This window comes from Pseudorasbora parva, chromosome 16, assembly GCF_024679245.1.
Source record: "Pseudorasbora parva isolate DD20220531a chromosome 16, ASM2467924v1, whole genome shotgun sequence".
NCBI lineage: Eukaryota > Metazoa > Chordata > Actinopteri > Cypriniformes > Gobionidae > Pseudorasbora > Pseudorasbora parva.
In genome coordinates, this window is record NC_090187.1 from 32,634,920 (window position 1) to 32,661,187 (window position 26,268).

Below are 26,268 nucleotides of genomic sequence, written 5' to 3' on the forward strand. Positions count from 1 at the left end.
AGGAATTCCACCAAACACATCTTTAAAGCATCTATATAAGTTCTGAAAATGGCTATTCATCATCATGAATGTTAATAATTAAGGATTAAACGTTTAAGTGCATTTGCCGTACATTTTCACAGAAGTGTTATTTTGTTCCTTTAGTGAAGCGATGTCTGACTCATTTCTGTGAATCGATTCTTTCCAGTGAATCATTTTTTTTAAACTGCCTTCAAAGAAACAAGCTGACTGACACCACGAGGATTGTAACATTAATATTAAGTTGTTAATGAAAAAATACAGCTAAATCACATCTGTTGGCTGAAAAGTTGCATGTTTTAATAAAAAGTTCCTTGTTGAAACTTAGGTAACCACGTAAACGTTTCCTGTATATATGTATCATTTCAATGATTAAAGTAACGTTCTTTTCGCCCATCAGTCAAATTTTTGATTCATTCTTGGTTTATCAAGTCAAACATGTTTGTGGTTCAATGAGTCAGTGAACAAGAACATTATTACTGGGTCACCAGTCTGTTATGCTAATATTGTCTTCAAAATCGACTTAAAATAATTCATTTGCTTTTTGCTAGTACACACAAAAATGAAAATTCTGTTATTAATTACTCCGATATTTCGAAGATATTTTTGATCAAATCCGAGAACTTATGTGCCCTCTTCAGACAGTAATTTAATTAACACTTTCAAGGGCCAGAAAGGTAGCCTATTTAAAACATAGCTAAAATAGCCAATGGTGAGCCAGCATTCTGACTAGAAACGTATGAAATTGACACAGACGAGAAACTGTTGAATAAAGTCGTTATTTTTGGCTGTTTTTTGCGCACAACAATATTCTCGTTGCTTCTTAAAATTAAGGTTGAACCACTGTAGTCACATGGACGATTTTAATGATGTCTTTACTACCTTTCTGGACATTGAACGTGTTAATTAAAAAGCTGTCTATGGAGGGGTCAGAAAGCTCTCGGATTTCATCAAAAATATCTTCATTTGTGTTCCGTCTTGTGGGTTTATAATGACATGAGGTGAGCCGTTAATGACAGAATTTTCATTTTCGGGGTGAACTAACTTTAACTTTAAACTATTCCAGTAGGCTACAGAGCTGCCAACTTTTCAAAAAAACTTAGAGTGAGATTTGGTGGTGCCAACCAAAATGTTGCCGTACAAAGCAAAAATTGCAAAAAATAAATAAACAAATAAATAATAATAATAGCTCTCTCTATATATGCATCTGCATTTAAATGGGGTACTATTGTTCGTTTGTTTTTTGCATCTATATGGCGGTTTGTATACATCCTATAGACACACACAATTTTAAAGCACTATAGAGACAGTGGCGTAACTTAGTAATGACGGATCCAGTGAGGGTATGACAAAAATGGTAAAACTTTAGTTTAGGGTCCAATTCTATATTAGGATATTGGCTGTTTATTGCTACTTATAAATCAAATATTAAGGCCTTATTCTGTATAGGACCTACATCCCTTAATCATAATAAAGGCACAGTTTTATAATCACTGAGATTCCAAATGAGAGGTAGTTAGGGGGGTTCGGGGGCATGCACCCCCGAGAAAATTTTGATTTCTATGATCTACATATGTGCATTTTAATATGTTCTGAAGACCAAAAAAATTTGATAACAATAGCTTAAAAACCATGTCAAGGACAATTTTCGTCAGTGAAGAAAGTAAATCTGGTTAACTGATATTTATGTTTTATGAATCATTTTTGCAGACACGTTAATTTATTGAAGGCTACTGGGAAAGGTGACCACGTTTATTAAATTAATTCACAATATGCACACATTCATTAGGCTACTAATCTTATGCCCAATACAGGCAGAAAAAAACTGAGCTATTTAATTTACTGAAGGCAACAAATGGAATTGATTTAGACCATTTTAGTTGGCCGCCCATGATTCAGACCAACTAAAATCAGTAGCTTAGTTTGGTATAGTTCTTTTTGCGTGCATCTCTCTCCAACACACACAGAGATTCGCGATTGCACTGGACACGTTTTAAGTGCAGGCATATTCTCTGAGTGAGCCCAGAGAAAAATCTTCCAAGTGCAGCGTATCTGAGAGCGCACGCAGAGTTCCCACGTACGAGCAGGGAGATTCGCTCTCGGCACATTACATTCCGCGCGCGAGAAGAGAGAAATTTGCGCTCGCGCATTATATTCCGCGCGCGAGCAGAGAGATTCGCGCTCGCGCACTACATTAATGTACTTTCGCGCTGCAATAATGCGCTCTCGACGGGGCATCCCAAGATAAGGCGGGGCCCTAGGCGACCGGCTCTGATTAAGAGTTGCTCATCAGGTAGATCTATAGATAAACTTATCTTTCAGGCATTTGACCGACAGGGTTGACACTTCAGCGTGAGAAATAAGGGGTGTGGCGTGTGAGCGTGTGAAACCAATCAAATGCGTGTGTCTCACGGCCAATGCGTGAGAGTTGGCAGCTCTGAGGCTATTACACAGGTAACGTTAGGCTATCAGCAGATGGCGCCAGTACAACGTCACCACAATTTCTGTTATAACGCTGCAGTGTGTGTTTTGTCTCTGCGACTTTGAATCAATAACTAACTGACATGTGTATCAAATTTATAGCGACACATGCAGCATAGTTCAATTCTACCCACTTCAAGCGTCGGTGAATCCATTTCCCCCTGGGATGATGTCTCATTCATATTTTCAAAAGGGGAAACGCCTATCTGTTGATGGCATCTCGGGTTTGTAACGCAGATCCTATTGCAGCTGATTTAAGGCGACTGCGCAGAGCCGAAGAGCCGCAGCAGAGGAGAAGAGGAGTGTTCACACAGCACCAACCAGCCACCATGGTCAAGACGAGAACATCCCAACTCTCATTCTCCGCTGTCAAGAGAGGAATTATGTGTTCGACGTGAGGCACGTCTCATAAATGCAAACTGTATGATCGGCCTGGAAAATCTGGGACGACTTTCAGCTCTTGGCCTGAAAGGCAGTTGCGTTGCGCGTAGAATCCTCCAACAACTAGGCAACCTAGAACACTTGTATTCTTGTTTTGTTCGGAGAAAACCCCACATGATGAAATTCAAGCCAAATCAGACAAGGACATACGACGGAGAGGGCTTTAAAAAACGAGCAGCGTGTCTGTGTTTCAAGAACGATCGGGAGGACGAGGTAAGGCTAAGAAAAGTGCAAAGGTGCAGTGGTTTGCCTGTACTACTACTACTACCACTACGTTACCTACCGAGACATCAGAAATAGATATTGCAACATGTTTTAAAGTGACTTTCCTTGTTACCAGTAGGCTATGCATTTTATTTTACCAGGACCTATACTCATAAATCAAACCATTAGTGACTGGAGTCATTAGATAGGCTACTGATTCAATAACACTTCATCTAAGGTCCCACTAACGACAGTAACTTAAAAAATAAAAATAACAATGCCTTTATTTCAGTATATTCATCTTTGTTAATGTTAGGTAATAATAATACAACTGATCATTCTTAGTTCATTTTAATGCTCAGGTGCATTAAATAATATTAACTTGATTTTAATAATGTATTATTAGTAAACGTTTAAAATTAACATTTACAAATATTAATAAAGCTTTAGAAGCTTTTTAGAATTTTTCATTGTTATTTCATGTTGACTAATGTAGTTAAAGGGACGGTTCACCCAAAAGTGAAAATTCTGTTATAATGTTGTTCCAAACCTGTATGAATTTCATTCTTTTGTTGAACACAAAATACATTATTTTAAAGATTGTCAGTAACCAGCAAGTTGGTCGTATTGACTTCCAGTATAAAAAAAAATGGAATTCAGTGGGGTCCACCAACAGTTTGAGAATGAAATTATGTAATTCATACAGGTTTGGATGGGAACAACCTGAGGGTAAATCATGGCATTTTTGGGTGAACTATCCCTTTAACTATTATGTAACTATTATTATAGCAAATGGAATTTTATTGTAACATGTGACCACCTAATTATTAGTTACTAGTACTATCCAAGTAGTGGCTAGTCTAGTTCCTTTTCCAACTTTGCCATTAAGTAACTTCCGACTTGTATGAATGTGTGTATGTATGTGTAACAGATAAAGCAGTTATGTAATGCAATTTTAGCAGTAACTAGACAATAGGTTTTAGTTCTTCTTTATAGTCCTAATAGTATGTGTATCAGCTTTGTTAGACACCTGTGACTAGATGTTGTACCTTTTTTTTTTAAATTTCATTAGTTACAGTTAATTTTGTTATAGTTGCCATATGACTAATCAGAATGGCTTCAATAGTAGCCTAATGATTTTACTAATAAAATTAAAAATATCTATTTAACATATTTCTGCTTTTGTGGTACAAACTGACTATCTGACTAGTAATATGCATTATAATATTAGTCAGTAGCTAAATAACATTACAAATAAAGGTACCTCTTCACAGTAGGCTTTCATTTTTTAACATTATTAACTCACTCAACGACCACTAAGCCATGATTCATGTCTAGAAATATATGACTGTGCATGGAGCAGGACTGATGGCAGGTGTTATAAATGTAATCAATGAGATCAGCACACTAAAAGCTAGCAGTGAGCTTTACTCCTGAGTTAATGACAGCTGTTCACACAACAGAAAACAACTATATGAGTCTATATGAGAGCGGGAATAAGGGGGACGCAGTGTTCTTAATCAGCAGGGTTGTTAATGTGTATAGTATGAGATTTTGTTTTCATACAGCTAGTTTGCTTAATCTGGTCTGCCTCGGGTATTTATGAAGAAGACAGACTTGAAATTTTATGTTGTTTTACAGAGGCTGGATTTATTGCATAGTGTAGGTGTTTGTGATTGACTGGTCTGGTGAATGCTTTACATGTACACCGCAGACAATTTCTGCACATTTAGGCTCAAAATATCAAATGGATAGTCACAAAGAATCAGTTTTAGATCTAAATCACTTATCATTTCCTCACACTCATGTCATTCTAAATCTGAATGACTTGCCATAATCTGTCTTACACCAAATGAGATATTTTGAAAAATGTTTGTCCATACATTGAAAGGAAGCATATAAAGACTTTCAAAATATAATTTGTGCTCCACAGAATTCAAAGTCTCTCGTTGAAAACGGCTATCAAATTGATCACCCGCAGCATTTTGCCACCTCCTCGAAAGTAGGTTCTGCTTAGACTAAAAATACTGTCTATTATGAAACGTGTCAGTCACAGTTGAGGTGTTCTTCACTTCTGAGACAAGGGCTTGACCTGATGTGAGTAGTGCACTCAGAAATGACAGGAAAATGCTGTTGTATACACAAATACTCCTCCATAGATGTCTTCTTCCTTAAATGAACTTGAACTTGTCCAAAGTACCAAGTCAGTGACTTTTTAATGAAGTACTACTAGAGTTGTCAGTTACATAAAACATGTTGAGGCACGGGAGCCTCAGACCCTGAGTGTTCCGCATTGCAACAGGACTAGGTCTCCCAGGTTTCTCCTCCATGTGATTAGCACTAAGAGAGGAGGAGGGGAGGGGAGGGGGTAAGTTACACTATGTTCTAAGGCTCCAAGTGACATATCAGCAGCAATTTATAGAACCAGAATGACAGCACCCACTGTCCATTGATAGAGTCCTTTTCCCCACTTTTATATCGATCTCTTTCTTTCTCATATATTTAAACGATATCTGTTTAGCTCTCTTTTATCCTTTCCTCTTTTTTGTTTATTTCTAATAACTTCTGATCATTTTAAATGTTGAGTACAGGAACTCTACTGTGGACGTCAGTGCATTCCTGCCGTAGTGATAGTTAGCCGAGTACAAGCGACAACATACCACACTCTTGAGAAGTGCAGTCTTTCAGCTCATCTGCTGTGTGTGCTCTTGTCCTACAACACCTCACAAAGCCTCATAATAGGGATGGGGGAAAAAATCTAATTTTGATGAACCGATATTGATTCTTATATCCCAAGAATCGATCTTTTAATCAAAACTGTTTTCAGGCGATTAATGAACAAAACGTGCAGGCATGACGTATATCCACCTGTCACTCAAAGTGGCCACGCCCATAATTATGCAGAACTTCACCACTTAATATAATGTAAAAGAATGAGTTATAAGAAAATTCACCCCTCACAGTTATCATGGAAGGCAAAAGTAGATCTATAGAACAAAACCACAATTTGTACCAGGCTGTAAAGTTGGACATTTTAACATGTATATATGAGTATACTTTTTTCTGAAGAAAATACAAAACAATGCAGCAATGATAGGATGCTGCCATGTAGAAGGTGTTTTAATTGGATTGCAAATCAGTATCAGAAAATTTAAAGAGTCCATATATACTCCATACCTTTAAGAAGTGAGGTATGTAAAATCTTTTTTGAAAGAAATTAATACTTTTAATAAATTGATTAAAAATGACAGTAAAGACTTTTGCATTGTTACAAAAAAATTCTGTTCGTTTAAACTTCCTGTTTATCAAAGAATCCTGAAACGAAATGATCATGGTATATTAGTAGTACACAAAAATTCATATTTTACTCTTTCAACATTGATGAGAAATGTTTCTTGAGCATCATATTACAATGATTTCTAAAGGATCATGTGACACTGAATACTTGAGTGATGATGCTGAAAATTCAGATTTGCATCACCTTTCAAATACATTTAAAAAGAATTACTGACCCCAAACTGAACTTTGAATGGTAATGTGTGTTCAGAATGGAATAATACTAGTTTGTTACTTAGGTAAAAACTGCCTATGAAATGTAGTAAGTGAAACTGCGGAGAGGAGGAGCTGGGGATGGAGAAGGGTAATTGCCTCCTGAGCAACACAGTAAAGCTGCTGATAATACTGAGTGGCCTTATATATAGGGATGCTGTGATGGGCATCATATTCCTATAGGTAGACTTGGAGCAGTTCAGCGTTTCTCAAAATGTGGGGCACTCCCCACTGGTGGGGAATAGACATGACAAGTGGGGCGCGAAAAACAGGAGGAACTTTGTAAATTTTTGTGCCTTGCATCCTCTGTTAACCTTTTGAGCGGTCCCACATGGGATTTTTATTTTGGTGCCCCTGAGAGTACCACATATGGGATTTAAAATGTTTAGTGACGTGACATAACTGCCAGATTCAAACTGTGTTTTCGCGCTTTGGCTGGTGCTGAGCCACATGCGGACGTGCTCAGCGCTTGACATATATCATGCAGTGTTTTCAACCACATAATGTTTATTTTAGGTTTCAAACATTTAAATACACATAAGTACTAGTAAAACAATACATTTAGAGTTTGTAGAATACACAACGGTGTCTATGGAAGCAGCAATAATGATCCATTCACATATAATTTGCCGACATGTTTTATTCATATCAGATACATAAATAAGTAACTATACAAGTACACATAAAGTTTACTCGATTCTTCTCCCAGTTCACCGGTCACTTACTTATTTTATGAGAAACTGAGGGATTTACTCTGAACTGCGGTGCGGAGCCCATCTCACCTTATAGATCAAAATCAAGACAAAAACGGCCAGTTTGGACTACAGTGAGCTTCTTTTCCGGGTTGGTGACATCATAAACCCTTGCTATAAACATAAACACTGCCCCCGCTAACACGCAACCAAGTGCGCGAGGCCACGTTGCAGACATGCCATCGAAACGATGTTATTTTCACCCCAAGTGTACGACTTCTGTGTTCTGCCTTCCTCGGGACGCTGGACTTCGGGAGCAATTGTTAGAATTTGTGTTTAATTCAGTTCCTGCTGACTACAATGCAAATTTAGCTGTCTGTGCTGCACATTTCACGGAAGACAGCTTCAAGAATCTTCACAAGTTCAATACTGGATTTGCTCAAAGGCTCATACTAAAAGATGAAGCAGTTCATAAAGGTAGAAGCTGCCGTTTATGGGCCTAAACCTTTAAGTACATACATTTTAAATATGTAGTGTCTGTGTGTGTTTTGGTTGCAAAACAAATGGAAACCAATTGCTCATGCTACCAATAAAACAATATAGTTACAAACAAGCTACTCAGTCAGATACAGTAAAACTTTAACCAGAGTATGGAAAGATAACTAACAGCTGTCAGTGACACTAAAAAAAATACTTAAAAAACGAAAATAGTCCATTAAAAGCCTTGCGTGCTAGTTTCTAGGTTCTAGGTTCTGCTTGACCTTCATCCCCGCTATCTGGGTCTGTTTCAGGGTCAAATTGGTATGGCAATATTGGCACCATTATTTACACTGCAGATGTGACTTCTGCCCGTAATGGTAAGGGCCGTGGCGCTTGCGGACAACCTGTGCTTGGCACTTCAGCCAATAAAAATACATGAAACTACATTTGGCCATCTGACCAATCTAAGACCATTGTGTTTTTCGGAGGGATGGGCTTCATAGAAGCGGGAAGCAACAAAGGACAGTGGAGACAGCGGTGTGGAATAAAGGTCAAATATAAGAAAAATACAGCGTTTTAAGAAGAAAAAAAAAGAAGTATCAAGAAGACATGTTATACTGTGTCTCATAAACACAACCAAGCCTAGAAAAACAGCACAGAACCAACCCTTTAAAGTGACAGCAGTGTAATATATCTGCAAAAAAATTCTAAATCAGTGCATCTCTAAAGCCCCTTTCACACTGCACGTCGGACCCGCAATATTCCCGGAACATTGCCGGGTCGCCTTCTGTGTGAAAGCAACCATGTCCCGGGATTGATTACCGAATTGAACCCGGGTCGGGGACCTAGTAACATTGCGGGGGTTCGATCCGGGACGAGCGCTGTGTGAACAAAAGCCAAAACTAATGCCGCAACGTGTACGTAGTTATCGTGCGACTCCTAGAGCTTGTTTTTTTCAATAATACAACCCTGCAGTGCCAGAAGAGCTAGTCGGTGTTTTAAACGCAGAGAGTGTTCGTATACAAAAGAAACTAAAATTAAACAAGCAGAAACGTGCGCAAACTGGACACAAGTCGAGACCACGGAGCTCCTTACTATCCGCGCTGAAGCTGAGATCGCTCTCCCTTATACGTCACATCAGGATGTCACGTGTCAACTCGACCCGGGACCATTACGGGTTGTGTGTGAAAGCGGTATTTCGCTGGCAGTGTGAATGAACCAAATCTAGCGGCCCGGGAACAAATGTCGGGTCGCATTATCCGTGTATTTGCCGGAATCGCAGTGTGAAAGGGGCTTATAAGTATCTTAAAAAAGGATGCGGTTCATTCGTCACAGTGAAAGGTCAGAAGTTGAGTGTTTTGAAATGTGGGGTTTAGTATTCCAAACAAAGTATGCATTGAATAGTAGCAGTAATAAGCATTGTTTTATCGGTAAAACAATAGTAATTCTTTACATAAACATGGTTTGTTGACTTTCCAATTAACAAAATTCTCTTGTTTTGACCGTGTGGTTGGGATGTGTATTTACATTCAGAAAGGATCCTGCTGATACATTGCTTCTGAAAAAATGTGTTTGTTTTTTTTGTGTTTGGGTTTGGGCTGAGCCACTGTCATTCTGTCGCCCGCTTACAACTTTTATTGAATGTGGTGGCTTTGCTTCCCTTTGTTTTGCATCTTGGTAAAATGCCTGAACTGTTTTGTCCCAAACAAAAGTAGATTTTATAACTGTAGCTTTAAATATACAAACACTTATGTTAGCGATAAACAGTAATTTCTGGTCTACCAAGAGGACCACATTCACCTCAGGGAATTTATTTCAGTTTTTGAAATGTCCAGCTCAGCAGACTGGTTCAATAACAGTGATGCCAGGGTATTGCCAGAGTTGTCATGGCAACAATGATCCCCTTAAATGCGAACATGATACAGTGGACTGAACCTGAACAATGACCCTTAAAACAAGCCAGAATGAAACGGCACTCAGTTACGTGCTCTACGTGACTGATTTTAAGCCGTAAGCGTTTCCTCCTTTATCTTGTGAGCTTTACCTTTCAAACTTGCAAATGAAGTGTAAGATTTAAAAACATGAATGTCTTGGTAGCCTAGTTTTGTGTTGACGTGCTGTTATGCATGTGAGTTGTTTTAGCATGTCAGTAGCTCATCTGGTACAGCATAATGTTAACAACTGGAAGGTCATGGGTTCGGTTCCCAGGGAACACACACACTATAATATATAGCTTGATTCCGCTGTTAGGAGTTTATGGTAAACTAAATCTGATCTTGCTTTCAAACAGTTGCAAACTATCTGTGAAACTTGTAAAACCTTTTATAATCTAATCCACAAATAGATTTACAGACTTTCCTGAAACGTCAAACGCAGCCCTGACCCTGATGCCTATCGTGACTGGAACGACTGAAAAGATTCATGCTCTTTTTGGTCGTGTTTATGACGATGGGGTTGCACGTGTCTCTCAGGCTCATGCTGGGATTTAACATGCCCTTCATCTTAAGTGTCACTCAGTGGGGCTGAACTGGGTCAGTATGTCAGCAGATGCTCAGGACTATGAGGGGTTGGAGTAATAAAGCTAATTAATCCTAATATAATAGTGAAAAAGATTGAGAAATTGATTGATTAGAAAAGTGATGTTATTTAGATGAATAGGCTGTTTTTAAGTCATAGAAACGGTTATTCTTTTGTTGTGGCTTTCAGACAGTCCTTGATTCAGTGCTTATCTGTGAAGAGAATATTTCTTTACCCTTTTAACGTCATCAGCTGGTAGAATGTTCCATAAACAGCAGGGTTTCGTTAGCCTGACAAGCCAGACCCACATCAAGGTGTTTGGTCTGGAAACTCACCATTGACAGGGCTCAATCCGAGCGGCGGGATAAACGGTTGTCTTTAAACTCCCTCTGCACGCGATAGGATAGCGCTACAACCAACCAGAGCAACGAAGGTGAAACAGAGCTCGTTGATAGATTAAACATTCACCGTATCCGGTCGGCTAAACTCCGAACACATCTTTCCTTTTTAAGAATCACTTCAGTGCCGTTTTTTGTTCTTTTCTCAGAGAAAAGCTTAACTCCAAGTCTTCCAGAATCGCGGTCAAAGCTGATTCGAAAGCCCGCCGTTTGCCAGTTTCTGTGTTTACTAGAAGCACGCAAACGCAACTTGGCCATTGTCATTATGGCCCTGCCCGCCGACTCTATACACGATGTGGTTGGCCCGTCCAGAGTGAGGGGAATACAGCTCAGAAGGGTATTTTAAAGTATTTAGACACCCCTCCAAATCACTGAATTCAGGTGTTCCAATCACTTCCATGGTCACGTGTATAAAATCACGTCTGGAGTGATGGATCACGCTTCTCTGTCTGGCAGTCCGAAGGACCAGTCTGGGTTTGGTGGTTGCCAGAACGGTACTTGCCTGACTCCATTGTGCCAAGTGTAAAGTTTGATTATGGTATGGAGCTGTTTTTAGGGGTTGGCCCCTTAGTTCCAGTGGTCTCTTAATGCTTCAGAATACCAAGACATTTTGGACAATTTCATGCTCCCAACATTGAGGGAACATTTTGAGGATGGCTTCTTCCTGTTCCAACATGACTGCGCACCAGTGCAGAAAGCAAGGTTAATAAAGACATGGAAGAGAGTTTGGTGTGGAGGAACTCGACTGGCTTGCACAGAGTCCTGACCTCAACCCGATAGAACACCTTTGGGATGAATTAAAGCGGAGAATGTGAGCCAGGCCTTCTCGTCCAACATCAGTGACTGACCTCACAAATGCACATTTAGAAGAATGGTAAAATAATTCCCATAAAAACCTTCTTAAACCTTGTAGAAAGCCTTCCCAATAGTTGTTATAGCTGCAAAGGGTGGACCTACTCCATATTAAACCCTACAGATTAAGAATGGGATGTCATTAAAGTTTATGTCCATTAAGGCAGGTGTACCAAAATTTTTGGCAGTTTAGTGTATGTAATGTAGCAGTCAGGCAACAGTAATGCTAAATTAATGCATAGAAATGTAATACACTGTGGCATTGTAGTGTGTGCAAAAAGAAACATAAGGAAACAAATCAAGGCGGTCTGGGCTGCCATTGGCCTTGCTTCTTTTAAAAGCCTTAAAGGGAAGTAAGCAACAGGTGTTTATGATGTGACCAGCCAGTGCTCGGGAAAAACCCACTAAAGGTGCAAATCGTCACAAAATATAAAACACAAATTAAACATATGAGTTCAGCTAGTTGCCAAAGCAATAGGCTATTTCTCATAATTTCGCTTAACTTGTACTAAATCTGAAAAAAAAAAATAATAATAATAAAAACACACCAGAAATTTCCTAAAACTTTACCAGATTTTAAAATGGAAAATATAAAAATATTTTAATCAAATCTATAATATCTCATTTCCAAAATAACACCTACACTAAACACTCTTACAAACAGGATTCCTGCCGTTTCACCGAGAATAAAGTTAAATGTCAAAATGTTAATGCATTTAATTTTTTCATTTTACCCATAAATGTTTTCATACATTTTTCTAGAGTAATGAAATTATATTAAAAAGCAACGTTTGTAATTTATATTTATATAACATTTTAAATATAATTATATTCATTTAATACATTCTTATAGATTATGGTGGGGAAATGCTTAAATTCTTAGAATGCTCTAATTTACTCAACGTAAGATATAGTTGATAAAAAATGCAAGATTCTTGATTTAATGGTTAATAATGTAGTGTACATATCAGGGAATACATTCTGTCTGTCAGACATAATTGTTCAAAGTTTGAGTTGATTTGGACAAATTTATGCAAATGCCTTTGCTGGTTTGTGCTGTTAGTCAGAAGGTTTGCTAACCTTGTTTTAATTTATCAGTTCCAAGGATGATTTAATCAGAAGAGTTGCATGAAAATAGCTATCAGTGGGTGGGGAATTTTGACTAGCAGATCACATAGCCAAATATTAACTGCAATGCTTGCTGGAATGAAAGCGCACTAAATTGCTAAAAATAAAGGTGAACAACTTTAACTCTATCATGCTGTATTTTTATTCTTGAACAATTACTATAACTGAGCCATTTGCATTAGTGGGCATATCGAGTCTTAGTTTTTCCCAAACTTAGGCTATGATTGAACCGTGATCCTTCAGGAGCAATGTAAAGCCAGAGCCTGTGAGATTTCTTCACATCTCCCATGGTCACCTGGCCCAGCCGCAGCTGTTTTTGCTCCCACACCTCATACCCCAAAGCAGAGCTTGACTGTCAGCAGACAGAATCTGTCGCTATGGCTGAGGCAGCTGTTGCTGGTAGTTTATTTATAAGAAGTGATTCCACAGATGTACCATTGCCTTCTAGAAGAGTGGTGAAGAGTGACAGCATTGAGTGAGAGTAATGCAGTGGAGCTCATTATGGAAGCAGAAATGCTTTGTAATATACTCATTTTAGTAAAAGACCGTGATCAAACTTTATAAAAGATATGGGAAAAGGCAATGGGTTCCAATGTTGTAATGGAAGCCTTTGACATTCATTGCATGGGCAACAAATTGACTTATACAGGTTTGGAACAACATGAACTATCACTTCTAATGAAATGAAATGAATTACCTACAGTACATGTTGAGGCCAACATTTCTCCTAGAGTGCAATGAAGTTCAGAATGGAGATGTTATTATTGGTACTGATGTATCAGGTTTGGCATAGTTATGTAATCAGGATGTTCTGACAAAGTGTTGATGAGCACTTGGATTTGGACTAGCTGACTTAGCTCGGTTTTTGAATATTTGTGTGTGTGTGTGTGTGGCAGGTTTTGCTTGTTAGCAGCAGTCGACACCCAGATCAATGGATCGTTCCAGGAGGAGGGATGGAGCCAGAAGAGGAGCCTGGAGGAGCTGCAGTTCGAGAGGTCTATGAGGAGGTGAGCTCTATCCTCGAGGTTTCTACCTCAGGGGTTCTCAACTCTGGCCCTCAAGGCCCACTTTCCTGCAGAGTCATAATTATAGTAACAATAGTTGCTTGTAGAACTTGTAGAAGCGGCGCAGTGCAGTGCAGGCGGATTGCTGTATGATATCAAAGTCCTCCAAGAGCATTTCGAAAGCATACAGAACTATATTTATGCTAATTATGACATGGTGTGAACGCAGCATTAGTTCCGACCCTAATCAAACACACCTGAACAAACAACGTAATCAAAGTCTTCAGGGTTGCTGAAATTATGCGACTTAAAATTTATGCAATGTCATAATTACTGTAATTTTGTAATGTCAACATGTGACGTTCTACTCAAAGCTGTTCACATCCTTGAACTGGGAATTATGCATTTCTATGGCAACACTATCAACTCCTCATTTATCTGCTCGAATCTCCAGGAACTCAACGTTGTTATTTTACACTTTGTTAATCAGTTATATATTTTCTTGTTTTCAGACTAGTTTAATGAATTACCATGTAGAGGTCTGTTAGGATCAGATCCTCTCTCTCTCAGATAAATACCTTCCAGAGGTAATTTAATCAAATACATAATATCTGGGTCTGTAAGATTATTATTTTGAAAGAAATTAATACTTTTATTCAGCAAGGACACATTAATTTGATCAAACGTGACAGTACATTTTTGGTCATACTTAAGTTTAGGGTCCAATTATCACTATTAACCTACTATTAACTATGGCTTTTGCCTCAATAAGCTCCTCATTACTGCTTATTAATAATTAGTAAGATATTTAAGTTTGTTTAAGGGATGTATGGGCATGGAGAATATTAATATGTGCTTTTATAAGTACTAATAAATAGCCAATATCTTAGTAATATGCATGCTAATAAGCAACTAGTTCATATTGAAAATTGTAGTTAATTTGATCTTTATTTGTTAAAGAATCCTGAAAAAATGTATCATGGTTTTCACAAATATTTTAAGCGAAGTGTTTTTAACATTGAAAATAAGAAATGTTTCTTAAGCAATGAATCGGTATATTAGAATGATTTCTGAAGGATCATGTGACACTGAAGACTGGAGTATTGGCTGCTGAAAAATTCAATGTTGCGATCACAGGAATACACTGATATTATAAAATATATTAAAATGGTATAATCAAATAGAAAACTATTTTAAACTGTAATAATATTTCACATTCTTACCGTTTTTACAACATTTTTGATCAAATAAATGCAGTCTATATTGCTTTTTAAGTATAATATATAACATTTTTAGAGGGTGCTGAAGTTATAGTAAAGTCTGTGACAGGGGATGTGAATTATAACTAAACATTCACTGCTAACTTAAGCCGGGGAAGTTTTTTTTAAGTATTAACCATTGAAGAGGTTGTGCAAACATCGCACACAACATAAAAGGCCTTTGAAACAACTTCACTGGCTCTGTAAAGTTAATGGACTGAAACTTTGCTATCATGCACTCCCATTTAAACGTGGAAGGAGAAGTATGACTTTGGGTGGAACAGATTTATGGAAGAGAAAGAGGGAGGGGAAAAAATCCATGCACCTAAAATCTCCTCGGGGCAGTTCAGGCATTAACACCATGGCTACATATTTGAGGACTTGTATAACAGAAAACGGGGAAATAAGGATGCTGAAAATTCAGCTTTGCGATCACAGGGATAAATAACATTTTAAATTAAAATAAACAAAACATAACATAACACAATAATGAAAACAATTTATTTAAATTATAATAATTATTCAGAGTATTACTGTTTTTACTGTATTTTTTGATCAAATAAAGAATTTAGTGAGCATAAGAGACTTCTTGCAAAACCCTTTTACTCCAAGCTTTTGAACAACTAGTGTACATTTTTAAATGGCACAAGCAAGCTAGCAAGTGATCCTGTCTAATCCAATATAAAAACAACATTCATAGATATGAGGATTATTCAAATTCACATCTGTATTTTTACAGTATTAAATGTTTCGGTTATTTAGCAGGACTTATCAGTTGATCTCTGTGTTATGTATTTATTAGCGTATAAAAGTCTCGTCTTATCTTTACTGGTTTACTGAAGCGGGTTGCATCATCAGGTGGTCGTTGGGTAATGGTGATCCCTCTGTCTTTTGAGGGTCTGTCAGTAGGTCCAAGGTCCTAAATGAGGCCTGAGTAGAGACCTTGCTCATGTTTAGGTGAGAGTAATGGTTTGCAGCTGTCTCATATCTTGTCACCAGGATTTCTTTTGCTTTCCACCGTGCATACTGCTTATTGCATGCTTAACAGTATATACTATATATGCTGCATACTCATACTATTTTTAAAAAAGCAACACACTACAGTAAATTGCCACCAATCATTATCTCTGTAACCCCCTTTTTAATCCAGTTGTGGAAAGATTTCTAGTCAAATAATGACTCTGGAAAAATATTACATAACATTACAGGGATTGTACACCCACTAATTCAAAATGTAATCTCTAAATTCCGTTGCAAACCTTTCTTTCTTCTGTGGAACTGTGGAAGAAATTTTTGTACATACATTTTGTTTTTTGCAGTTCAATTATCCATTAAAATGTCCAGCTCTCTCATTCACACTGCATTCCATTCATTTTTTGCCCACACTTTTGACTCAGCTGTTATAGATTTCGGGATGAAAGATATGCGCATGTGATACCACCACCACCATATAGATTCCTCAGTCATCATTCACAATCTGTACATTAGCACGCTTTGTCATCTTCAATTTAAGAGGCTTCACTAAACGAATCTTTTCATGTCCATCTCCGCTAATGGTTATGTGGTTCATTTCAAGGATGGGCTGTGTCATGACATTGAAGAGCCGTCGTAGAGGTTGCCAAGAGGGTAATTTGTTGACAGCTGTGAAGCATTACAGCGACATTTAGAAACCGTGTCCTGTTACTGTTGGCCTCGTCCGTCTGAAATATACATGCCCCTGAGGTTCAAGAGTCATGGTGTTTGGACACTTGCGGTTGCCCAATTTGAATGCTGCTTAATTACAGCAGCCAGTGGGTTTTTAAAGTATGAAATGAATCATGGTACCCCAAACGAATGGTGACATTCACAACAGGACTGGACACACTATCTGGCTGAATAACAAAATAAATCAGCCAGCTTTTCTTTAATAGCATATTCAATAATTTAAAATCGAATGAATGAGTTTTACATTTCAGTTAACTTGAACCATAATTGCATAACAATTGATTTTTGCACAACTAAGCCAAATTTGGCCTATTCTTTCCATTTGATCCTTCATGTGCAAGACTTTATTTTGTACTTCGAGGGATTTATTTGTTGCATAATGGTTTAAAAGGTGTAACTCAAGCCATTCGAGTGTTAGGGAGACCCTGGAGGAGACCATAAACCTGTCTGTGAATTACAGCATGCTGCTGGCTATGGCAACAGTCATGGGACCCAAACAACTACCCCCAGAGGCTTTGCCAGCGATGGGATGTCCCAAAGCTCTTGCAAAGGGGGTTGCTTTTATTACAGACCTCTGGCCTAAGGAGGAACCCTGCAGTTTTTTTATTGTTATATAATTATAACTTAATACATTTGTTTAGTTGTCATGTTAAAGGCGAGCTATTATGCTTAATTAAATTTCAACTCCATGTATGCAATTTTGCTGTTTGCCTATTGAAAAAAGTCTGTGAAGTTACAGTACAAAGTTCACTCGAAAGTGAGTTATTCTCTATATTAGTATAAGCACTGTTCCTGAATTCTCTGGAATGCCTCGTTAAATAAAGGGGGCCAAAATGGTTAAACACTAAGCTTTTAATTGTCTAAACCACAAATTATTGGTCAGGATATTAGCAAAATTTAAGCAAATGTACTACTTAAAAAGACATTGCAGTCTCAGAAAAACATTAAAGACAGAATAAAGCCTTTAGCAGAATATGGGAAGCTGTGTGTAGAGTAATGAATTAAAATGAAACATGAGTCGCATGGGGATGTTTCAGACCGGTGTATTAGAAACTGGAGAGAAATATAAAAATAAATGCATCTCTACCACAGTGAAGCATGAAGGAAGAGGTGGCATTGTGCGAGGAGCCTTCTTAGGTGCTGTGAACAGTCATTTAATGATTTGGAGTATAGGAGAATCTTGCAGAATTACTTTTTTCCCGCAAATGTTAGTCCATCAGGCTCATGTTTTGGCCATAAGTCCAGATTTGAACCCTATAGTGAATATTTAGTCTCAGATTAAACTCAAACGAACTGGAAGACATTTTTCACCTACTCATGAACTGTTTAAAGCCATTGAGTGGAAAACCACTAACTCCCTGTAAAAAGCTGCCTGCACATTGGAGAAGGCTATTCCTTTATCTACAGTATTTGTGCAATTCTTGCTAATTTCCTGACCAGTGATTTGTGAATTAAAATGGTTAATACCATTAAAAGAAAACTACGAAATATTTGGACCATTGTTGTTCCCCAGGAGTTAAGTTACATACATATCACAATATCCCACATTGAAATATTTCCTGACCAAGGCATGCACAAACAAATCCTCATGGTTGAGTTGCATACATAATGTGTTGAAACTTGTAGTTATGGTAAGGGCTGTGACATTTCCAAAACACGTTTGAAGCGGTTGATTAATCACAATACATTGGTCCACACTTTTTGAAAGGAGGGGCTTAAGAGACCGGAACTAAACAGACTGGGAAGAAAGGTGCTCAAAATATATGGAAAATAATGTGGTTTTTGAACGTTCAAACATGACAACCTATTCTAATAGACCCCAAAAACAAAATCATGACTTCGTAATAGGTACTTTTTAAATGAATGTAGCTAGGCCAAATCTCTGGATGGGTCAAAAAAATTACATTTGACCTCATGAAATGTTTCAATTTGGTCCTTTTCCAGCTATGACCGAATGAAAATTGCTGTTTATTTTCAGGGTTTGTCTAAGGCAATGCACATGTCATGTGACCGTGTCAAATGAGGATACACTGAGATGACAGAAACACACTCAGGGCATTTTAAATAGACAAATCTCTCATAGTCCCTGAAATCGCCCCCTATTGTTTGTCAGTTCCGATCGTGAGCAGTCGTATCAACCCCATTTGCGGGGTGAGCCCAGGCTGGTTGGGGCATTTTGCAATGTCTGAATGAAGACATGATGTTCCCTGTAAGCATTATGTTGTCCGGGAAACACGCAGCTCAGTGAGCTGGGGCTAATGTTTTGGTCTGATGTGTCGGCGTCAGCTGGTGCGGTTCCAGAAATTTGGTGTGTTCATCTTCGTTAAGCTGCTGTTAGCACGGATAGAATCATGCTGCAGCTTACGTCATAACCAAAGTCATTTCCTTTTAAAAAGTGCCGTGATCTGCACAATAATGCATCATAACAATAATTGGTAGGGGGTATATATGCATTGTCATTTCAACTATATTTCTGTATGATTTGCAGTTTGTTGCTTCAATCAGGTTTAAAACTGAAAAGGCTTGTGGATTGGTACAAAAGAGCATCTCTCTAATGCTTTTTCCATGTCATTCCTGCTTAAACAGGCTGGTGTGAGGGGCACCCTTGGCAGGCTACTGGGGGTGTTTGAGGTAAGACTGCCAAACTGCCAAAATAAGACCCTACTCTTAGCATGTCACTGATACTTCAATAAACAAGGCTTTATTTCATAAACATTCATAAATATCTTATCTTCACACCTACTCACTGCACGTTTTCCTATGATTCACATATTGTATAGCCATGTGATAACTTCTCATTCTGTGATAACTTCTCAAGATATTTCTCATTCTGTACAGCAGAACCAGGACAGCAAGCATCGGACATATGTGTATGTGCTTACCGTTACAGAAACACTGGAAGACTGGGAGGACTCTGTCAATATTGGTAAGTTGACGTTATGAGTAAGACTGTCTTTGTATAAACAATTCAGATTAATTCAGTAACTGCTCCAAGTGATTTATAATTGTTTTTGGTTCAGTAAATCAAAAGATTTGTTCACTTGTGAATCAGATCACACTAGTGGCATTATATGATTTTTATTTATTTATTTTTTATTAAATTAATACTTCTATTGCGCAAGGATGCATTAAAGTTGATGTAAGGGCTTTCTGGGTAACCGTAGTTGATATTTCAAATCACCAAAACAAACACACCCCTATTTTGATAGCCCCACCCCACATACATGTAACACAGGCAATGATTATGGCGCAATCTGTGTGTTACTAGTAGTCCAGGTTGAATGTTCAATGAAAAAGTCATCCCTTCCATCACAAAAAACACAATCAGTTCTCATGAACAACTCGATAGCATGAGCATGACCATCCAACTAATGAACATATTACAATTATGACAAGATTAGAGAGTTATACAGATCACAAAAATGAATTGCGAAATGCGAATTTTAGCAAGGGAACCACGGCAAAAATTCAGATTTTACCCCCTGAAACCCATTTTGGGCTAGTTTTGAGTAGCAATTGGGTGGGTTTTGTTGTGAAAACCTGGCAACCCTGATTCCGAGGCACACATTTAGGATTGTGCATGCGCATTAGCTTTGTCCAGGCTAAAAAATGCACTATGTAGAAACAAAATTTATGAGGCAGTTGTCAGATTTCAATGTTGATTTCAAAAATGTAATTTAATCATACCCTTGGCGACCGTTTTGATGTTTCCTCATTCAAAGAGATAGGAACTGCACTTGCATGCCCAAAGATGGCCATCGAGTGAAATGACTTGTAATATAAAATCAACAAAGTCTCTTTAAGACAATTCTTCTGAAAGCCATTTGATAAAGTTGTTCACTAAAAATCCTCTCCATAGTTCTCAAATTGGTTACACTTTATTTTAAAGGAACTGTATGGAAGAAATGTATTTCAATTAATCATAAAATGGCCCTGATATGTCACAAGACATTAAGAATTAATGTTAATTTCAAATACTTATATCACTGGCAACAGTAGTCTGGCCAGGATATTGTCATTTAAAAGTTGTTGTTGTAGCCCTCAACTGATGTTGATGTTGACATGTTGTGTTTTGGCCTGAAGCTCCACCCTCCACCTATCTACCAATCACAAAGTCTGTAGTGTTTCGGCATCCGGGTTGCCAGCTCTGCTCTAGTTACCACAGCTGCAGCTACAAAGGCTCCTGCTGATCCTGCAGCCTATCTGGCAAAATTGAGTCAGGAGGGAGGGGGAACGGGGATACACCACTCTACAGTCATTTGAAAGTGATTGTAGTACCAGTTTTGGCCACAATCTTACATACACTTCCTTTAAGGTGTCCTTGTTACAGTGAAATATTGAGTAATATTTAACTGTGTACTTACTATCGGGTTAGGATTAGGTTTGTTGTAGGGTTAGTTGCATGTAATTATGCATAAATTATAGTTATTACTATACAGTCAAATATCGTGCAAAGCTATTATACTTCTGGGAATATAGCAGCACACAGGTCGCATTGATTGATAACTATTGAATTTGGGTCCAGAGAAGTTCACTTGCAACAAAGTGACCTCTTCCCAAGTCTGCAGTAAAATCAATAGTAGGGACTTTATTTGTCTACAAACAGCTTAGTCTGCTAAGAGGACCGAATTTAAATAGTTTAAAACAAGCTTATCATGACCAGCTCATTTCTTTTCATAAGACACAACTGCTGATCTGTAAGCAGCTGCAAATATGGGGATTTATGTAACTATTTTCCAAAGCTATTACAGATATAGAGCAGGCATGTGGATTAGGCACTTAAAACCATTTACTTACTGAATTTTTGTTGTCAGGAAGCATACACAATAATAACATTTTCCCACAGACAGCGCAATTCAAAACTTGCACTATTTGTAGACGTGAGGAAAGGAAAAGAGAAACAGGTAATCCTTCACTCCCAGCAGCCGTATAAATAGGCCGAGGTTTGTTCACAGGGAGGCGTGCTGTTAGCAGGGGCACAGTTGTTTTCCAGTTCGCGTCACTACAGTCCCCTATCGCTGGCCTCGCTCTGCCTGTACCATCGTTTCGGCTGCCAAATAGGGCATCAGAACCTCAATACACAGAGAGGAAACGAGCTTACCTGACACAGAGCCGAGTAGAATGCATAGAAAAGGTCAATACTCTGATTGTCGTGACCTTTGACCTTCCTGCATATATGACATATTTAAAAACGCTTATGGGAAATGTTTAAGTTTCAGCACTTTGTGAGAGACAGTTTTGAGGACTATAAATAAAATGGAATGTTTGTCCGTCAGATGGTTGGGCAGCCAAATGTATGACAAGTTCACTGTGAAGTTGACCTTTTGTACTGTATTTAAATAAAGCTGTGCATTTTTAAAACTGCAAGTCTTCAGACCGTCTAGAACTCTAGATCTTTAATCCAGGTCTGTGTCTCTTTAATGATGATTCAGATCTCTGTATTAATACAGAAGAAACCATTCCAAATTGGTTTACGCCACATGTGTACAAATAACATACTAGATAAATAATAAATAATTTTCTTAACATAGTAAGCTATGAACATATAATAACACAACTCAACTCAAGGTTAAACCTGCGACTATTGATGCCTGGAAATCCTTAGCATTCCATATACTGGACTGTATATAGAAGATTCATTAAAAAAAATTTAAGCTGTTTATTTGATATGTCTGTGTGCTTCCCTATTTGCTCTTGTTGGATGGCAAACTATATTTGCGTTAGATGGTTTTTATTAGATTTTTTTTTTTATCATTTGAATATAAAACTCAATATATTCAGCAAGTATATTTACCCAGCTAACGGAATGTTTTCCACTTTGGCTAACGTTATGAGCAAACATTCTCCCAGCAATGTTAATAGAACATTTATTCAGTTATTTGGTCTTTAATAATGTTCTCAAAACATAAGCACAAAATTGTTATTTGTACATTGTTCATGAACCTTTTTTTTTCCTGAAATGTTTTAGTTGGCTGTCTAATGTTTTTTTAATGGCACTACTTGTCATTCCCATAACGTTGTTTTTAAAATGCTTAAAAACTGGTTGTTTTTGAACATTCAGGCCCCAATAGCCCTAATATAATTTTTTATAACTCAATAGGAATATTAGAAAAATGTTTTTAGAACACGTGAGCCTGGATCACAAAGCCAGTCACAAGTCTTACGGGTATATTTGTGGCAATAGACAACAATACATTCTTGTATGGGTCAAAATTGTTGATTATTATATTAAAGGGTTAGTTCACCCAAAAATGAAAATTCTGTCATTAATTACTTACCCTAATGTCGTTCGACACCCGTAAGACCTCCGTTCATCTTTGGAACACAAATGAAGATTGAAATCTGATGACTCAGACAGGCCTTCATTGACACCAATGTCATTTCCTCTCTCAAGACCCATAAAAGGCACTAAAGACGTCTTTACAAAGCCCATCTCACTACAGTGGCTCTACAATCATTTTATGAAGCTACGAGAATAGTTTTTGTGCGCAAAAAAACGAAATAACGACTTGTATAGTGATGGGCTGATTTCAAAACAAAGTTTCGAAACCGTTATGGATCAGCGTATCGATTCGAATCGCGCGTCAAACCTGCCAAACTGCTAAAATCATGTGACTTTGGCGCTCCGAATCATGAATCAATACGCTGATTCATAACGTTCGAAACTTTGTTTTTGAAATCGGCCCATCACTATATGTCGTTATTTTGTTTTTTTGCGCACAAACTATTCTCATCGCTTCATAAAATGATTGTAGAGCCACTGTAGTGAGATGGGCTTTGTAAAGACGTCTTTAGTGCCTTTAATGTGTCTTGAGAGAGGAAATGACATTGGTGTCAATGAAGGCCTGTCTGAGCCATCGGATTTCAATCTTCATTTGTGTTCCGAAGATGAACGGAGGTCTTACGGGTGTCGATCGACATTAGCGTAAGTAATTAATGACAGAATTTTCAATTTTGGGTGAACTAACAACCCTTTAAGTAAATATAATGTTCCATTAATATATTTTGTACAATTCCTACCATAAATGTATCAAAAATGTATTATTAGTAGTAATATGCATTACTAAGTACTTCATTTGGACAACTTTAAAGGCGAATTGCTATTTGTTCAGCTTTTCAGATGATGTACATGTCTCAGTTTAAAAAAAAAAAAACCCTTATTACTGGTTTGTGGTCCAGTTGGGTAACGGCACTGCTTTGTGTTGTAAAATGCTCTGAAATATGTTTTGCAGGTCGGAAGCGGAAATGGTTCAAGATCGACGAGGCAATCCGGGTTCTACAGTGCCACAAACCTGTCCACGCAGAGTATCTCCGCAAACTCACTCCTCGCTGCGGCCCCTCAAACGGCAATGCTCAGGAACCGGCTAACACGGATGACAACGCCCCCGTCCGCCAGACAGCCTCACAGGACTGTGGACTGGCCCGTTTGCACAGATAGAACTGCCACCAGAGGGCACCGATGCAAGGGAAACTATCCTTGGATTGGAAAAGACAGTTTTGCATGTACAATTTCAATGTTTACTATTTGAAACTTTTTTTTTAAAGTGTAGAAACCAAAGGCTTGTCGTGAAATGCCTGCAAGTTTCTGGGTCAATAAGAACAAGTACAGTTTTTTTGTTTGTTTTTCCAATCCTTTTTCATTTCTAAACGTGCATTTCAAGCCAAATATGGTTAAGTTTTTTTTTGAAGAAGCGTGACGTCAAGTAAGCACAGATTAATGGAGACGAGTGCCGTGGTGGAAATTTTAGGTGGAGGAAGACAATGATGGATGTGAAAAGGTTTGATTGTTGTTTAAATTGGATAACTGGAATGGGTCTTTTGAAATGCTGTCTAATTATATCTAATAGATAACTAGGCATACGTGTTAGGTATTGGGTATATTAAAATTATTGATAAACTAAATAGGAAAAAAAAAGAAAAAAAATGAATCATGATTTATAGAATACCTAAATAGTCTAAAAAAGGATTTGGGCTACTTTTGATTATATTAGATGCCTTCATCACAGATATCTACCTGTAATATAGGTTTAACATGCTGTGAAGTTGAAGGTTTTTTCACAGTTTGGTCTTAAATGTGAATTTGCCACATTAAGCGGTGCAATCTGCTTACCCTTCTTTCTCTTTGCACATTTCATTTTTCATCTCCTGTAATTACTTCTGAGCCACTGTGTCTTTAAGACACAATGGCATTTGGTAAAAATGTGGGCAAAAAAAAAAAATGCATCTGGTGTCATTGGTCCATGAAAGACAAAGTAATGTTATGCTGTTTATATTGCCTAAAGCTATATTCTGAATATTTCAGAAAAAGAAAAGGCAAAACACCTAATGTTAACCCAAACCAGTGTTTTCTATGGTCCGCAGAAATGCAATACACATGTATTTTGATTACAGTAACAATTTACGCATCAATAACTCAATCTAGGGAGTTTAAATAGCTGAGGAGGAATTTTATTTAATTGTGCATATGTTTTTCCTTTGGGGCCTTTGTAATCTTCCACTGTTCGTTTTTTTAAGTGGAATTTTTATGCGGAATTCACTGTACGGGATGGAATATGTGGCCAAACTGTTTTATTAAGACTGTAAATGGTAAAAACAAGCATACTTATCTTTCTTCAGATGGAAGATTGCATGTTGGGTTGTAAATATGTTTTAATATTAAAAATGTCAGCTTCTGCCTAAGTATTTAGTATTATGAGTCCCACTGTTTATTTTAGACATTTTAAAGTTAAATTATTTCACAGGCACCTCAGCTCTTTACTTGTTCATCAGTGAGACTCAATGAACACTGTTTGATTTGTAAAAGATTAAAGTGTAAAAATGTCCACGATGTGAATGTGATTTGACTGAAATTACAAATATTACTATGAATTATTTTTATTTGTATATTTTTCTTTTGCCTCTCTTCGGAAATCAGAAATACCTTGAAAACAAAATAAACTCACCTCTGTGTTCCAAATCCAGAACGAACTCTATAAAGAACATCCCATTGAGTTGTTAAATGTGGTTTGTAGTAGCTTGTATGCACATAATGCGTTAAAAAAACATGGCTAAAAGAGGGATTTGGCAGGATAACATTGGATAACATATAATCAGGTAAGAACTTCTTTAAAGTCATGTGGCAAGTCCATTCACCTATATGGAGGTATATAGGAATATTGTAATATATAGGTTATTAAAATATAAGTTTATTAAAAAGACACTATTTCATGAAATTATAATAGTTTTGGTTGATGCAATATGACACTGGGGGTGTGGCTGTACCTCAAAGGAGAACTGCCTCAAGATGAAAAGTAGAAAAACCTTTGATATTCATTTCTAACTTATAAGGTTGCTAACTATAAATATAAAAAAAAAATCTGATTTGCTTGTTACAACAGTTAGCAAGGAATAAAATGTAAAAAAATAAAATAAAATGTTTTTCTTGTAAGGTGCAAGTATTGCTCAGCAGCTTTGAATGTGAATGTGTTAAAGCGGGCGACCTTTAACCTCCAATAATTATACTTAAATTCATTAAAGGGTTAGTTCACGCGAAAATGAAAAT

General features: G+C 37.5%; 1 protein-coding gene across 2 annotated transcripts; it reads left to right on the top strand.

Annotated features, from left to right (window-relative positions):
- The first annotated feature begins 2,517 nt into the window (after positions 1-2,517).
- nudt4a (nudix (nucleoside diphosphate linked moiety X)-type motif 4a) lies at positions 2,518-25,549 on the top strand. 2 transcript variants are annotated; one of them, XM_067420327.1, is made up of 5 exons: positions 2,518-3,153; positions 13,657-13,767; positions 19,314-19,358; positions 19,566-19,653; positions 23,960-25,549. In XM_067420327.1, exons 1-5 carry the CDS (start codon positions 2,923-2,925, stop codon positions 24,163-24,165), a joined length of 681 nt encoding a protein of 226 aa, XP_067276428.1. In that variant the 5' UTR covers positions 2,518-2,922; the 3' UTR covers positions 24,166-25,549. The 2 variants fall into 2 exon arrangements, with proteins under 2 accessions (XP_067276428.1, XP_067276429.1); XM_067420328.1 differs by having other exon boundaries at positions 19,569-19,653.
- Positions 25,550-26,268: the final 719 nt, after the last annotated feature.

Excerpts from the sequence above, each read along its gene's own strand:
- nudt4a (XM_067420327.1), top strand. The coding sequence starts at position 2,923 with ATGATCGGCCTGGAAAATCTGGGACGACTTTCAGCTCTTGGCCTGAAA. Across the intron at positions 13,768-19,313 it reads TTCGAGAGGTCTATGAGGAG|GCTGGTGTGAGGGGCACCCT; the intron begins GTGAGCTCTATC and ends CTGCTTAAACAG. Across the intron at positions 19,654-23,959 it reads GGAGGACTCTGTCAATATTG|GTCGGAAGCGGAAATGGTTC; the intron begins GTAAGTTGACGT and ends TATGTTTTGCAG.